This window comes from Berghia stephanieae, chromosome 2 (genome assembly GCF_034508935.2).
Source record: "Berghia stephanieae isolate SIO BIC M18660-M18661 chromosome 2, UCSD_Bste_1.3, whole genome shotgun sequence".
Lineage (NCBI taxonomy): Eukaryota > Metazoa > Mollusca > Gastropoda > Nudibranchia > Aeolidiidae > Berghia > Berghia stephanieae.
Genome location: NC_088361.1, coordinates 12,476,178 through 12,493,677, shown reverse-complemented (window position 1 = coordinate 12,493,677; position 17,500 = coordinate 12,476,178). Strand labels below are relative to the sequence as shown.

Genomic DNA, 17,500 nt, shown 5'->3' with positions numbered 1-17,500 from the left:
AGTAGTAGTAGTAGTAGTAGTAGTAGTAGTAGTAGTAGTAGTAGTAGTAGTAGTAGTAGTAGTAGTAGTAGCAGTAGTAGTAGTAGTAATAGTAGTAGTAGTAGTAGTAGTAGTAGTAGTAGTAGTAGTAGTAGTAGTAGTAGTAGTGTGTAGTAGTAGTAGTAGTAGTAGTAGTAGTAGTAGTAGTAGTAGTAGTAGTAGTAGTAGTAGTAGTAATAGTAGTAGTAGTAGTAGTAGTAGTAGTAGTAGTAGTAGTAGTAGTAGTAGTAGTAGTAGTAGTAGTAGTAGCGTATGGCTACACCTCCACATGTATTTCGTCAACCCAGCTTCTAAAGTCTTGCTCCGCCCTAAGGATGGTTTCGTAGCCACCTTCAAGTTTAGTGACTGGACAGTGGAGGACGCTGTGATCGCTGGTCTCTGGTGCTGCCTGACATTTCTGGCAGGTATCACTGTTTCCATGTTTCCATCTGCACATATTTGATGCAGTTCTGCCATGTCCAGTTAAGAGGCGGATTGAGGAAATCCAGTATTTCCTGGCGTTATTTGCCAAGGTGACAGTCGGTTAAACCGATCGATATTTGAAGGACGAATTTTCTGGTCAAATTTTTTTAAGGCGTGTTTTTTTTCCTGAGTACGTTAGTTAACTGGTTAATAAACTGGTTATTTATCCCACATGGGAAATTTGTCTCTTGGGTCTATTCCAAGGGAAGACTGGAATAACCCAGGTTTCAGCCGCAGTGCAGCGCCGCAAATTGAGCTAGGGCATGGTGACTTGCTCAAGACCACACAGCGCAGTGGCGGGTGATCGAACTCGGTATCTTTCGACTACGAAGCAAAGACCGTACCTCAGAGCCACGCTGCCCCACCTACTACCATTAATAACTTAATTTGAGCTTTTATATAGCGCAATATCCACTAAACCTGCTCAAAGCGCTTTGCGAAGGGTCCCTGACCAACAGTAACACGTAACATGTAGAACGATACGTGACGCTTGGTAGACGATATTACACTTTTTCGGACAGAGACAACGCTGTTAACGGCCAGGTACTCATTTTACACCTGAGTACGGTGAGAGAATGTGATTAAATAGCCTTTTCCAGGGACTCAACTATGCGCCAAGCGAGGCTCGAACCCAGGACCTTCCAATCCGAAAGCGAGTGTCATACCACTAGGCCACATAGCCGCACATTACCATTAATAATGCTAATTTTCTTCTTCCCTTTTGTCAATCAACAGCTTACTGTGTTACAGTCTAACAGACAGAATGTGTACGATGTATTCTCTCTACTTCACGATTGCGGATGGATCGCTCATTCACATTTCCAAATGTGGAAATGGTAAGCTCCATGAAAAGTTTGGATATTCATATGAACCCACGCACAAGGAGCTGACTGCTTTGAGGAACAAGTGAAGGAGGAACCTATCTACCAGCGATACGGGCAACGCCAGTTTTCGTGCCTGACATGTTCTGATATGTAGCATGTTTACATCCGTAAGGAATAAAATAAACATGTCTTCCATGCATAATATTGTGTTGTAAAATTGTTGGGGTTTTTTTTTACCAGCACGAAGTGTAACAAAAATAATTAGACTTCAACTAATTTGTGACCCATCGTAAAAACGGTATGAACTAGATAATGAAAATTGAATTTATTGACACAAATTAAATATGAAGCTTGGAGCTGATTCCGCTTTGCTATCACTCACTCACTCACTCACTCAATCCTCTCCGGGCCTGCTGGCACGTGAGGCGATGCACGGAATCTCCACCTGGTCCTGTCAGCAGCTATTCTTGGGGCCATCTCTAGGGACAGACAGACCTCTCTGCTTTAGGTCCCTCTCTACTGTATGTCTCCAAGTCTCCTTGGGGCGGCCTTGCTTCCTCTTTCCTTGGGATGTCCATCGAAGAGCCTTTCTTATCAGTGTTTCATCAGGTCTGCGACAGACATACCCCAACCATTGCCATTTTCTCCTGTTAATGAGAATCTTCAGAGACTCCACTTCAGCTCTCGGCCCAGGTCCTCATTTGAGAGCTTCGCTACGGTGGAGAATAGATACTATCCATTGCATTACAAACGACTCTAACATCGTATTTCTCATCATTTCATGTCTAAATCCACTTTTCTGAGTCTTAATCATCCCGACGTAATACCACTTTGAGGTGATGGGTCACATATTGAATTAGATATGTACATTTGGCCAAAGGAATTAGATTATTGTTGACATGAAGTCTTTGTTTGTTTTTAGCTTGTTTGTTTGTTTGTTTTTACATCGTTAGCAATATTAACAAATAATTGGGGGGGGGGGGGGGCGAGGTGGCCGAATGGTTAAGGCATTGCTCTGTAACCCGAAAGGTCTATGGGTTCGAGCTCAGCTTTTGGCGCTTTCATTTTCTTTTCCTTGGGCAAGAGCAGCTACCTCGAATAATTTGCTCACTTTGGCCAATATGGACAATTAATGTTAACATTAGACATGTGTATGATGGGTTATCTTTATTCCTTCATGGAATACTTAGGCGACTGCATCTAACCATACGAAGCCTCTCCATTTTCACTCTTTCGTTAGTATTTTACGATCACCGGCTTCAGGCAGCCCCCGCCGTTTTCTGCATCCAACAATGTCGCGCAGAAGGGCGACATTTTAATTTTTGACAATGTTATAATATTCTAAGATTTTTTCTTCTTTACGGCAAGATTCAATTCGAGGATATAGAATGTGTCGACGCTTTGAAGTTTGAATGGCGATTCGAATGCCAAATAATGATGATAGCATTGCTGTTCTGCTGCTGTTGATGATGCTGTTGCTGCTACTGTTGATGATGATGATGATGATGATGATGATGATGATGATGATGATGATGATGATGATGATGTACATTCGTAAAGCGCATTCAATACAAAGCATCTCAAAACGCTTTACAATTACGAAAAAGACATCATTTTAAACCATTAATTAGGGTTCCCGATAGCTCAGTAGATAGAGCACTCCCATCACACATTCATTAAGACATTCGTTTGGTTGTCTTTTGTGTTTTACTAAAGCTACCTTAGTTATGAAAGTACTCGATATAAAGAAATATATACACAATTCGTGTTAACCTGCTAGAAACTATGTAGTCTACTGTTAAAATGAACAAACGTGAATATGATAATTTAGAAAGAGAAAAATAAACCAGACACGGTACGTTTCAGGATCAAAATCCTTCTTCAGCCAATAATAAAAACAATGCAACATTAATACATCACAAAAGTGTTGATGTTTTTACTGATTTTGTTATCGGCTGAAAAGGGTTTTGATCCCGAAATTTTCCGGATTTGGTATTTTGTTCTTTTTTTTTCTTTTGTTTAATAATTCATGTTAAAGATAATCCCTACCGTCATGAGTGAAGTTTGAGATGATAGAAAAAACAGTTTGACGAGTATTGAAATATTGAATTGAGATCTTTTGATAATTCATAAGCTCAAACAATCAAGCATTTTAACAATTAGTGGATTAATATGAACGTTGTAATACATGAAATATTAAATTCTTGTGTTTGAAATTCCAAACTCTTTCTGACGCGATATCTCAAAATCGCCCCGTTCTAACTTGGAATTCCAAAAAGAAAGAATAGTACATATTATACTCTTATATAATAGACAAGAGGATAACCACGCCTCTCGGACAATCGTCATAATGTAAACAATGGCAGTGATTGGTAGACACAGCAAACTACACATGTTTTATTATTGATGGATTGTGCTTAAGTAAAACACTCACTGTTCTACCGCTTGATCAATAGAACCAACACAGAAAATTATGTGTAAACCTAAACGTTTATAATCTGATCAAGAAAATTATGTGATAACTAGCAACAATGATCAGAGAGGGGTCGATTTCATTCATGTTACTGTTTATAAACAACCAACTAATGTTTGTCCGAGCACGTGTGAGGGTGTGTCACAAATTTCATGTTTTGATTGGTCAAAAATCTACAGGTTAATTAACCAGTAGATTGTTGACCAATCAAAACATGGAATTTGTGGCACACCTTCACGCGTGTTCGGACAAGTATGGTTGGTTGTTTATAAACAATAATGTGAATGAACTCGACCTCGCTCTGATCATTGTTATTGTTTTTATACCGCCAGATCGGTGACTAGTTATCACATAATACTCTTCAACAGTCGTAACGTCACTTCCCTCGTAATGACGCATGGTAACTTAGTAACTGGCTCTAAACTATCGGAACAATGGCGGACGCCCTTATGAAATATTTCTCCGATGAGCATAAAAGCGTATCCAGAGGGAAAAAAAACAACATTATAAATCTGATCATGTTTTGACTTTTACACCTTCTGATCACAAAACATATGAAAAGTTCTAGCCAGCATGAAGAATAAAAAGTACCAATTTTCTTTGTTTAGAACCACGATGGCCGCCGTTGCTGGGAGACGTGACATCAGACTATTGAATCCAATTGTTAGATTACAATTCAGGGTCTCTCACAATAATCTTGATATCTTATCTTACTAAAGGCTAAATATGGGATTTATTCTTTAAATGCTTATATAATAGTTTATAATTATAGAATCTCATATAGCTTGCATTGTATCATTCACAGTTTTACACAGCTTTGGATGTAAGGAAAAATCTATCAATACAGCAATGCAAAATCGAAAAATACTATCTTAGAAAACTGGTAATTGAAAATTGGTCATAATCGAATGAATCATAAATGTACAAAATTCATAGTACAATAAAATATTAATGACAACAATAATCACGAAAGCAACAACGATAATAATCATACATAAGTCTCTGATAAATTATGATTTGACATTGTTCAAGATATCATGCCTTTTACTTGTCAACATTTACAAACCAGTCTACAAAATCACGAAAGTATTGGAAATAATAATATTCACATGGCAATTTAAAGTTTAAAAGATAAATAAATAAATGGATAAATAACTAAATAAACAAACAAACAAATAACTCAATAATAAACTTATTTTTAATAATGATCTTAATAACAGTCAACATCCCACTCTTATATTTAAACAACAATATAACATTTTTTAGAAACCTTTTGTAATGACATTGAGCGCGTTTAGTGTATATTGACCTATATAGATGTTCTAGTTTTTGTTTTGTTTTGTTTGTTTTTCTTTTGGAGACATTGCTCTCTTTTCATTGATACTATGGTTTTCTTTCACACGATTGATAACACATTAAGATCTGGTGTTGCAAAACTAAGATGGCAATATCACAAAAATAAAGTAGTGGCTACATCTACGATATACATACATACATACATACATACATACATACATACATACATACATACATACATACATACATACATGCATGCATACATACATACATACATACATACATACATACATACATACATACATACATACATACATACATACATACATACATACATACATACATAATACAAAATTGTTTATTTCAGGAAATATACATGAAAATGTAACAAGGGTAACATATTCATTGACATAATACCATTTCCTAAAATAATGTACAATGTACAGAGCTGGAGTATTAATTTGAACAGTGAAGTTTCAGACTCTGCCACAGAATGTCCCAGAGGTAATACTGATATTAGTGTTGATGACGATGATAATGATGATGATGACGATGATGAAGATGTAATAAGGCGATAGGTCGCCAGTCGTCGGCGTTGTCCTTGTTCCCATTCTTTTTTGGTACCATTGTTATGATACTGTGTTTCTAGTCTGGGGGGACTTTTTGATATTTTAAACAGGTGTTAAAGATGGCCGTAAAAATTGGTGCCAGTTTATTTATATTATAATATATACATACATACATACATACATACATACATACATACATACATACATACATACATACATACATACATACATACATACATACATACATACATACATACATACATACATACATACATACATACATACATACATACATACATACATACATACATACATACATGCATACATACATACATACATACATACATCATCATCATCACCATCATCATCATCACCGTCATCATCATTATCATCATCATCATCATCATCATCATCATCATCATCATCATCTTACCACCACCACCATCATCATCATCATCATCATCATCATCATCATCGCCATCACCATCATCATCATCATGGCTTATCCCTCCTGGACGTGACCTCCACAACTGCCAACCAAAACAAGCTTCTTCTATCCAGTGTCATCCTTCCACATTCAGTCACTGGCTTATTCATCCATTCGCTGATGTCTCATGACCATCTTCTTCTTGGTCTCCCTCTTCCCTCGTTTACCATCCACAATACCCTCTAGAAAAATACAACATACAACAAATAAAATGTATATTCTAAAATATGGTTGAATTAGATTCTTCATCAATTTTTAATCAATTTGTAACATCTGACCAACGATAACTGAAAGCAAATTATGGGCGTCATTTTCATTTCTGTAATGAAAAATATTGTCATTTGGTTTTAGTAATTTTCTATTATGATGTCAATAAGACTTAAGTTATTTGAGCTTAGCATTCTTGTAAATAAGTGAACCCAATTCATGCTGGTTCAATGCTTTCCATCAATATATATATATTGGGGGTGGGGAGCCTTCATTATAACGCATTCAAGCATGACTACAACAATTTTGCGCCGCCAAAAGACGATCGGTATCCATTTTGAAATCCGTACTGCAGTGATATATTATATCTTTAGTATCAATGACCCGCCTTCCTCAGTATCAATCTTGACTGGCTTCGGTACAAATCAAATATAATAATATAATCCATTCTTGCCGATTCGGCTGGACTCCCGAAATGGCGTCGGCTCCTCCGAGTTTGTACGTATTTGTTTACACCGGCGACCGGGAATACGCCGGAACTGGGAACAAAATTAACATCGTTCTCCACGGAAAACACGGCCAGTCTTCCAAAGCCATCAACTTAAACAATATGTTCTACAAAAGTTTCGCGAGAGGTGAAGTTGAATCCTTCAAAGTTGAAGAGGCGGATGCAAAAGATCTTGACCGATTCGTGGAAATTGAAATCTTGGAAATTTGGAAGACTGACACGTTTGGGATATTCTCTGATGATTGGTATTTGGAGAAAATCATCGTCGAAAACAATGCCAGTCATAAAAGTTTTGTTTTCCCGTACTTTCGATGGATCAAGAACGACGAGCATTATTTCATCAAGCATTTGGACACGTCGCTTCCTCAGTTTGAAGAATTCTGGGACCAGAGGAAGAAGGAATTGGAGGAAAAGAGGAAGATTTACGAATATGAGCAGAAATTTCCAAACGGTCCTGTGCAGGTAAGATCCTAAACTAATTTTAAAACTTGATTACGCTTTTGTGTGTGTGTGTGTGTGTGTGTGTGTGTGTGTGTGCGTGTGTGTGTGTGTTTGTGGTAATGTGTGTGTTTGTTTGTAAAATGAGATAAAAGGGTTTGGGATTTTGATTAATTTGTAAAGATCTGCTGTCCAGTTATAGAGCACTCGGCTTGTGATTAATGGGTTGAAGGTTTGAATACGTCAGCGGTCAGCGCAAAATCAGTCTTTGAAAAGGGCTCTTTACTGACATGACCTCACTTTACTACAGTATAAAATAAGTACCTGACTAGTAAGTGGAAAATAGAAAAATTACCGACGTCTAGTCACATTTTGTTCAGTTTTGTTGGCATGTGGCCTTTGAAGATTGCTTTGATCTCATTTAGTGGATATTGTTCTGAAATATAAAAGCTCCCCTTTTAACATCGACGCAGAATTCAGGTATCGGGTTTGCTCTGTTAATATTTTAGACCATGGTTTATTATTTTGGATTATATTTTACTACAAGTCACACTGCAAATTTCAAAAGATTCTATTTTTGTCGTCAAATTAAGAAACTAGGGAGCAGGCTTCGGTGTAAGATAAAGATCTGAACCAGTGTGTATCAAACAGTGCCATACAAAGCAAGCAAGAATAATGCAAGAGAATTGTTTTCAAAAACATCCCAAAAATCAATCTACCTTGTTGTCGAGGTAGACTGATTTTTGGGATGTTTTTTTTCCCCTTGTGTTTTTCTTTCTTGCTTTGTGCGGCTATGTGGTCTTGTGGTATGACACTTGCTTTCGGATCGGAAGGTCCTGGGTTCGAGCCTCGCTCGGCGCATAATTGAGTCCTGCTCTTTACTCACATTATCGAACGGTACTCAGGTGTAAAATGAGTACCTGACCGATAACAGCGTTGTCTCTGTCGGAAGAAAATGTAATATCGCCTAACAGGCGTCATGTCTCGTTCTACATGTTACATGTTGCTGTTGGTCAGTGACCCTTTGTAAAGAGCTTTGAGCACGTTTAGTGGATATTGCGCTATATAAAAAGCTCAGATCTTTATCTTTGTAGTCCGAGCATTAAATTGCTCCAATTTCTTTTCTTTTCTTTATTTTTCAAGAATTAGAAAAAGACAAAAACGCGGATCTTCTTGAATGTAAATTGACACGCACATTTCATTCAAAGGATTATACTATCTTATCTGTATCGAAGTTTTATCATGCCTGTAATATTTGAAGGCTGGTTTACCAAAACTCGATAAGTCGATTTTTCTACTTTTTGAGATTTTCCATCCATGAGATAATTTGAAACGTAAAATTTATTTTAAGCATCAAATGGCACAAGAATTTCACTAGATTTGTGTGAAATTGAAGTTTAAATGTGATAAAATAACAAACCGAATGGGAAAATTATAGGGGAAATAATCCTCATTAACCTCAAATTGAGACAAACGGATTTGGGGAGTTTTGGAAAACCACAATTCATTTATATTGTTTCTCCAATATACATTGAAAAGCGTAGAAAATTGTCTCATAACCGTACAAAACCGTAAAAAAAAAAAACACGTATTTAAAATTTGACCTAGAACTCGTCCTTCAAACATGGATCGATTTAAGTGAGCTTGAGATTGAGCTTTTATATAGCGCAATATCCACTAAACGTGCTCAAAGCGCTTTGCAAGGGATCCCTGACCAACAGAAACACGTAACATGTAGAACGAGACACGACGGTTGTTGGACGATATTACAATTTTTTCCCGACATAGACAACGCTGTTAAGGGCCGGGTACTCATTTTACACCTGAGTACGGTGAGAGAATGTGAGTAAAGAGCTTTTTCCAAGGACTCAACTATGCACCGAGCGAGGATCGAACCCAGGACCTTCCCATCCGAAAGCTAGTGTCATACGACTAGACCACATGCCTATCATCTTGACTTAAAACTCTCAAATCTAGGATCTTGGGAGGCCAACAAAAAAGGATGAATGGAATACTATAGAAGAATGAGATAATGTGATAGTGGCGTTGTTAAGGTGAATTCAATACTACATGCACAAAGCTACGTTCGTCTGTCAGACCTGTGCACGTTGGCGTATAGCAAGTTACTCTAACATCCCTAGTCAACAGCAAAATATTCCACGTAGAACGAGGCCCGACGGTTGTGAAGTACTATCACAATTATTGTTTCGACAAAATCAATACTGTAACCGGTCAAGTACCCATTTTACACATGAGTGCATTGAGTAAATGAGAGTAAGGAGCCTTTTACAAAGACTCAACTTTGCGCCGCTCATAGCGGGACTCGAACTGAAAGCCTACATTTCAGAAGGTGAGTGCCATACCACTAGACATCAAATCTGCGCATTTGATTTAACCCGGAAACTGGAAAAATACGCATTAAAAAAATTGGCCAGAAAACTCTTCCTTCAAATATCGATCCATTCAAATTACCCTCGTCTTGAAAAAAAAAAGTCCACAAATCTGGGCATATGACGGACGTCACGAGGGCTCAGGTTTGAGAGTTTTTGCTAAGACGAGGGTCATTTGAATCGATCAATATTTGAAGGACGAGTTTTCTGGCCAGAGTACGATAGTCAACTGGTTAACTCTCTCCGTACCAACAATAGGACAATCACCACATTCATTTCAATGCAACCAACAATGTTCTCATTCAGATTTGTTTTGTACGTCACAAACTTTAAAGAAATTTTTGTGTTATTGTTATGAAATTTTAACCCTGTGTTGTAAAAATTGTTTTGCTGGAAATGTATATATAGCAAGAACTTACTGCTTTTGTGTTTGAGTGAAGAAAAAACTAATTTTGATTTGGTTGGGTGAGAAGTTTGGAAGAAAATACTGAAACTTCTTGGAGAGTAAAGAGTTTTTAAAAACTTTAACATTCTAATTCTGATTGATTTTTACTCTAAATGAAATTTCTTCATCAATAAAAGAAGTGAAGTGTTATTATGTGGTCTAGCGTTATGACTCTCGCAATCGGATAGGAAGGTCCAGGGTTCGAAACTCGCTCTAATCGGAGCAAGGTCTAGTACTTGGAAAATGCTCTTTGCTCACATTCGCTCGCCGCACCCAAGTGTAAAATGAGCACCTAGCCTTTAATTGCGTTGTCTCTTTCGGGAAAAATAGTGTAAAATCGCCTATAGGGCGTCATGTCTCGTCCTACATGTCAAACGTTGCTGTTGGCTAGGGAATTTTTGTAAAGCGCTTTGAGCACGTCTAGTAGAAACTGCTCTATGATCTTTGATTTTTTAAAGCAGCAATCTTCAAGTTTCTCACAATCATAGTTTGTGAAGATACGTCTTTTTTCCATTGAAATGCAGCATTCCTCTATGGGGAATTTACAAAATAAGTTGAATCATTTCAATAATATATTATAGAGACTTGTTTTTATGTATATATATAAAACCGGATTAGAAAACCAATCCGAAGCATGGCGAGGTAGGAGGCATTCACAAACGTGTCTAACTCGATTAAACAACATTTTATTCATTAATATTGAATATGACCAAAGAAAAAAAAGCAATAATTGGAGGAAAATAATTCCTCAAATGTTTTTAGAAATGGAACGTAGACTACAATTGAAAGATCCAAACAAAATGGCCCATTATATTAATGCCTAATTCAGCTTTTCTGTTCTGTTATCCGAAAGTGAAATTCGATTGCATGCATCGATGCCTTTTCGGTCATAATATGAAAGATGCTTATTTTCCTCCCAAGTAACCGCATGAGTGATCCCATTCTCAATAACCGTACTGTCGTACTCTGAAAAAGGACGTATTTAAGAATTTGGCCAGAAAACTTGTCCTTCAAATATCGATCGATTTGAATGACTTTCAACTTGGCAAAAACTCTCAAACCTGGGATCTCGCGAGGTCTTCAAGGAACTTCCAGGTTTGAAAGTTTTTTGCCAAGATGATGCTCATTTAAATCGATCAATATTTTAAGTTATTGTTTTCTGGCCAAATTTGTAAATGCATGTTTGTTTTTTTTCAAGTAACAGCAGTTAACTGAACTGGCTAATATCATTCAGATCACTTTGGCAATATCGATGTCGTATTCACATCCAAATACCAGAATCTACTTCTCAAAACATGTTCTATTTTTCATTTAGACGTCTATATATCTAAATCACAATAAATAAAAACTAACCAAGCGTAGTGATGTTTTTGACAAGTTGATTTCACGAATCACCGATTTAGATAAATAGAACACTATAATTTATTACCTACGTAGATACCTACCTATCTATGAACACAATTCTTAAAACGCACAATTCTGGTTTTTGTAATAATTACATCAAAATTTATTATAAAAGAAAACAACCATCCGTTCTTCAGCAAACATTGTTTACAATCAGGGATATACGAGTGAAAGGATGTTAAAACTCCGAAAGTTCACTGACTGCGCAATTCAATCGTGTTTATTGCTCTTAATGCTTCAGCACAATGCACCATTTATGACGAAGAGATGATATGTAGGTCATAAAATACAGTTCGTTATGCACTTTCTTTATGCAAAGTAATAAACAAAAATGAATATAACAACTTTAATAATTAACAAAATAGAATGAATGAAACACGGCAGACGAATGAGATAATAATATTATGATTGTGATAGTATCAATCACATTATCTCATTCTGTAGTCTTTCATACATCCTGTTTTGTTGATAAAAGGGGAAACCCGAAACGTCAACAGTATCTGTTTTCGTCTAATAAATTGAAGCTTACAATTAAATATTTATCGTTATTGTTGTTGTTGTTGTTGTTGTTGTTGTTGTTGTTGTTGTTGTTGTTGTTATTGTTATTGTTCTTGTTGTTGTTGTTGTTGTTGTTGTTATTGTTGTTGTTGTTGTAGCCTTGTGAAGAAAATAAGCGAATCGTCGTTCAAAATCGTAATTTCTCTTGTGTAAATGTAGAAAAGTGAGTGGAGCAATCACTCATGTAGATAATAACAAGAAATGAAGTGAATGAGAAAGTGCCAGCAAACAACAGAGAAAAAAACCTTCGCGACGGCGAAGGGGTTGTGGTGAGCTCATAAGGTAGAGTCACGATCTCCCCGGCCAGGCGGAGTTGTCGTACCAGTAAGGTGGTGGGTTCAATCGTAGCCATCGTTAACTTATAGCCTGACACTGGCCAAAAAATGAGGTCAAAATGCCAGTCTTTGGCCACAAAAGAAAACAAATCGTGAGTTGTATTCAATAGTTCAACCAATGGGACCACTTGTTTCCATGAGCACTACTAACGACGACTCACTAGGCGGTGCAAAAACCAAATAATGACGTCAAAATGCCAGTCTTTTTGGGTTTCAGTGTCCGGCTATAACTAAACGATAGCTACGGTCCAAGCCCCCATCGCCGCAGCGAAGTTTTTATTCTCTGTTGTTTTCTAGCACTTTCCTGCTCACTTCATTTCTTGTTATCTTCTGTAAATGTAACACATTGACCCGTAATCAGAAGGTCTGAGGTTTGATCTCCGGGGTTTTGGACATCTTTTAGGTGGTTTTTATCGCATTTTTATTTCTGCTTTGTATGGCTCTGCTCGTGACCTTACTAGACTCATGACCTGTTACTGTAGCCATCGTTAACTTATAGTCTGGCACTAACCGTAGCCATCGTTATGTTATAGATATATGCAGATAGCACTGCAGGTTTGTTATTGTTTTTGGTTTGTGTTGTTCTCCTAACTGATTTGCGTTAATGGTCATGGTAACAGAGTTTGTGTTGTCGATACTCATGGAGTTGTAACTCCTTGCCAGTGATCTACTAAATCTACGCATGTTTTTATTTTTTTTTTTTTTTGCATCAAATATACTGATTATTGACGTCATATCCTTTTTGTGTTGTCAGTAACTTCGATGGCAACGTTATACTTCTAGCGCCTACGTAATTATGCCTGATACTGAAACCAAAAAATGACGTCATTGTATGGGTTTTTTCACGAAGACACATGGTTGTCGTTGTAACTCAATGGGTAACACTAATATCTTGTTACTATTGATCTCTATTTTACGGCAACATACTGGCAATTTGACGTCATCTTTTGGTCAGTATCAGGCTATAACATAACGATGGCTACGCTAACACCCACAAAGACCCATATTCTGACGTCGTTTTTATGTTTGTGGACCGTCCAGTGAGTTGTCTTTAGTTGTGGTCATGGAAACAATGATTGAACTGTTGAATACAACTCACGATTTGCTTCCTTTTGTGGCCAAAGACAAGTGCCAGGATATAGATAGAACGAAGATGACGTCACTCAGGCCTTTGTTATTGTTTTGTTTTTGCCATCCACGTTTATGAGCAATTCTCACGAAATTATATTAACCAGACTATAAATGTCCAAGGTTACACTTAGTTTTGTGTGTTGGTCCTTTATACTTCCGGATGACAATGTTGTGAGCTTCTTAGACAAGCGCATAATATCTATAGGTTAACGATAGCTCCGCTCTGATTCATATTACCTCGAAAGATTTGAATCTGACACCGTTAGCTATCCCTAATTTGTCTTTTATCATACGATTTATAATTGTTCCTTCCCATATAGAAATACATTACTTGAATTATGTGTGGGATTAAACATGAAGATATTCTATAGGTTCTCTATACTATCTATCTATCTATCTATCTATCTATCTATCTATCTATCTATCTATCTATCTATCTATCTATCTATCTATCTATCTTCTATCAATCTCTCTCTCTCTCTCTCTCTCTCTCTCTCTCTATATATATATATATATATATATATATATATATATATATATATACATATACATATATATATATATATATATATATATATATATATATATATATATATATATATTATATCTACCTAACCATTTATCTATCTATCTATTTCTATCTAAATTTCTATCTTTCTTTTTTCAATATTTTTATATACCTGTCTATCCATCTCTTTAGTCTAACCACCAATGTTCCATTTCCCCCCCCTCAAAATCAGATCAAGACCTTACCGAAGGATGAGAACTTCTCAGTTGATTATATGGTAAGTATTCTGGATTACGATTAATCTCTCACTCACAAAGACACACACACACACACACACACACACTCTCTCTCTTTCTCTCTCTCTCTCTCTTTCTTTCTCTTTCTCTCTCTCACTCTCTCGCTCTCTCTATCTATCTATCTCTCACTCTCTTTCTCTGTCTGTCTGAGGTTCGATCCCCTTTTTCAGATCTTTATCTTAACTCTCTCCTTACCGGCTATTTTAGAATTTCCCCCTAAAAGTCACACCCACCCAACACAAAAATAGACTTTTCTTACTCAAACAAGAAAGTTACAAGTGAGCTCTACAACACAGTGTTTAGTATTTATAGCTGTAATCAAAGCATTTCTTGATATATATTTTGTGATGTACAAGAGAAATCAGAATGAAAATTGTCGGTTGCATCGTAACGAATGACGATTTTCCTATGGTTGGTAAGGAAAGGGTAAAACCAGCCCCTGCTCCCTAATTTCTCAAACTGATGAGAAGGAAATGGGGATAGATGTGTAGAAAACCGCCCAGAGATTTACCAAAGCGATGGTGTGTAAATGATCCCGGTGGAGCCAAATGACACTTAGCTTGAACTTTGAACCACACAGAGAGAAAAAAATGAGATTTTATATAAAGCAATACCCACTTAACGTACTCAAAGCGCTTTACAAGGGGTCCCTGACCAACAGCAACACGTAACATGTAGAGCGAGACAAGACGTCTGTAAGGTGATATTACAGATTTTTTTTTCGACAGAGATAATGCTGTTAACGTCCAGCTACTCATTTTACGTCCAACATGTTAAGTGTTTCTTTGGCCTGTGACCCCTTCCGAAGAGCTTTGAGACTTCGTGTGGATATTGCGCTATATAAAAACTCTCATTTTAGTTTGCATGATGTCTATCTGTGATTGCTAAAATCTTTATAGAAACTCGGTTCTCTTTCTTTTCTCTTTTTTTCCAGTGGGAAATAAACAAAATGAAATACAAGCTAAAGACAAAGGTAGCGTGGTCCATTTTGATCTCCGATGAATTCAAAACACTGGACGACATGGCAGACATCTTTGATGGAGTCTTCTATAAACCTCAAGTAAGTTGAAATCCGTGAAGTGATTGAAATTAAAGTTAATCAAACCATGATATTTTAATTAAAGTGAGGTTTTATATATCGCAAATATCCACTAAACGCGCTCAAGGCGAGTAGAACGAGTCATGACGCCTGTTAGGCGATATTATTACAATTTTTTTCACGACAGAGACAATGTTGTTAACCGTCAGGTACTCATTCTACACCTGAGTGCGGTGATAGAATGTAAGGAACCTTTTCCAAAGACTTAACTATGCGTCGAGCGACGCTCGTATCCAGGACCTTCCGATCCGAAAGCGAGTGTCATACCACAAAACAAGATTTTGAAAAAAAAAAAAAACGACTTCCGCTACGGTATCATTAGACACAATAGACTAGGCACTCAATGAATGAATACAGATGATCCATCAAACAAGATGTTTGATGTTAACAGGAATCACCTATGTTGTTTAAAGTCAACAAATTGGGAGTTAATTCACTCAACCCTAACACCGACTATATCTGTAGTTTACCCGGGTTACTTTTACGCCTATTTATTACATTTTTGGAGACAAATTATAGGCGTAGTATCAAAGCTAATGTTTTAGTTTTTACATGTTAATGGTAGTTTAATAAAACTATCTGTCAATTTGCTCATTTTTAATACATTTTTTCCAACTTTGAAAAGTAGCAAAAATATCTAGGGTTGAGTGAGTTTATAATCTTGTTCAAGACAAAAAACAAAAGTGTCTGATGTCGGGCTCGAAACCGGGACCTTCTGGATCAAAGTGCAATGCCACTTCGCCCACCCGTTTTGTTTTTTTGTTTTTTTGTTTGTTTTTTTTTTAAACGTGGCATGTAGCTGTTTGGCGTAGTAGTTTTTGATGTTATGAATGAAGTGTGTTATTTATTATTTGTCCTTATCTCTCTATCTATTTTGTTGACTTTTGGTCAGCCTTGTTTGTGTTCATCTTTTCCATTCAATTAAATATTTGCAACAGCTTTGAAACGCACTCCTCTCTCACTCTCTCTCTCTCTCTCTCTCTCTCTCTCTCTCTCTCTCACTCTCTCTCTATCTATCTATCTATCTATATATATATATATATATATTTATGAGTGTTGGCGGGTACTTGTAGGTACGAAAGTGCTCGATAATGGTGGTTAGAGCTAATATATAAATAAATAAATATAAAAAGAAAGACAATTGCCCTCTTAAAGGAAACTGCCAAAAAAGCGCAATAGTCTACAAGGCCACCATAACCACTGATAACACCGCAGCACAATACATCGGCAGCACAGAACCACCATTCAAAACACGATACAACAACCACAAAGCCTCCATAACACACGAAAGTAAAGCAAAAAGCACCAAATTAGCAATGCACTATTGGGAACAAATAAACACACAAAAAACACCAACAATAACCTGGGAGGTCGTCAAGCAAAGCAGCCCCTACAGATGCGGTGCCAGAAAATGCAATTTATGCCTGACAGAGAAACTGGAGATTTTACTACACAACCACAGAAACAATAGCACCTTAAACAAAAGATCTGAACTGATGACAATGTGCAGACACTCTAACAAATTCAAGCTCAAAACGCAAAAGGCCAAATAACCCTTTCCCCCCCCCCCCCCCTTTCCCCCCCCCCCCCCCCTTCCCCCCCCCCCTCCCCCTCCCCCCCTCCCCCTCCCCCTCCCCCCCCCCCCCCCCCTCCCGACCCCATTATACCCTCCCCCTCCCCCTTTCCCTCCCCCCCCCCCCCCCCCCCCCCGCCGCCGCAACCACATTCCACTACAATATCACACACACACACACGTACACACAACACACAACACAACTACACGCACACACACACACATACACACACACACATACACACACACACACTCAAAATATAAACACGAGAACACAAAACACATCAAAACTAGTCACCACTAAGCAGCGAAACAACGTTAGTTTGGAGTTCTCTACGGACATTACTTACAAATGGATTCTGCCGACTGATGAAGTGGGAACACAGAAACGAAATCGTCTTGGCAAGAATAATGTGAGTGAAAATTTACATTTATATATATATATATATATATATATA

The 17,500-nt window shown here is 37.3% G+C and overlaps 2 protein-coding genes across 2 annotated transcripts in view; both read left to right on the top strand.

Annotated features, from left to right (window-relative positions):
* The window catches only part of LOC144964333 (uncharacterized), an 8,666-nt gene extending 7,139 nt beyond the window's left edge, over positions 1-1,527 (top strand). The window contains exon 4 of the mRNA XM_078898440.1: positions 1,237-1,527. Within this exon, the coding sequence (XP_078754566.1) occupies positions 1,237-1,411 (175 nt within the window). The 3' untranslated portion in view covers positions 1,412-1,527. The remainder of the gene's footprint in view (positions 1-1,236) is intronic.
* A 5,183-nt stretch (positions 1,528-6,710) lies between these two features.
* Positions 6,711-17,500, top strand: part of LOC144964332 (polyunsaturated fatty acid 5-lipoxygenase-like) — a 26,935-nt gene continuing 16,145 nt past the window's right edge. The window contains exons 1-3 of the mRNA XM_078898439.1: positions 6,711-7,327; positions 14,307-14,351; positions 15,305-15,430. Coding sequence (XP_078754565.1) covers positions 6,833-7,327; positions 14,307-14,351; positions 15,305-15,430 — 666 coding nt within the window. The 5' untranslated portion in view covers positions 6,711-6,832. The remainder of the gene's footprint in view (positions 7,328-14,306; positions 14,352-15,304; positions 15,431-17,500) is intronic.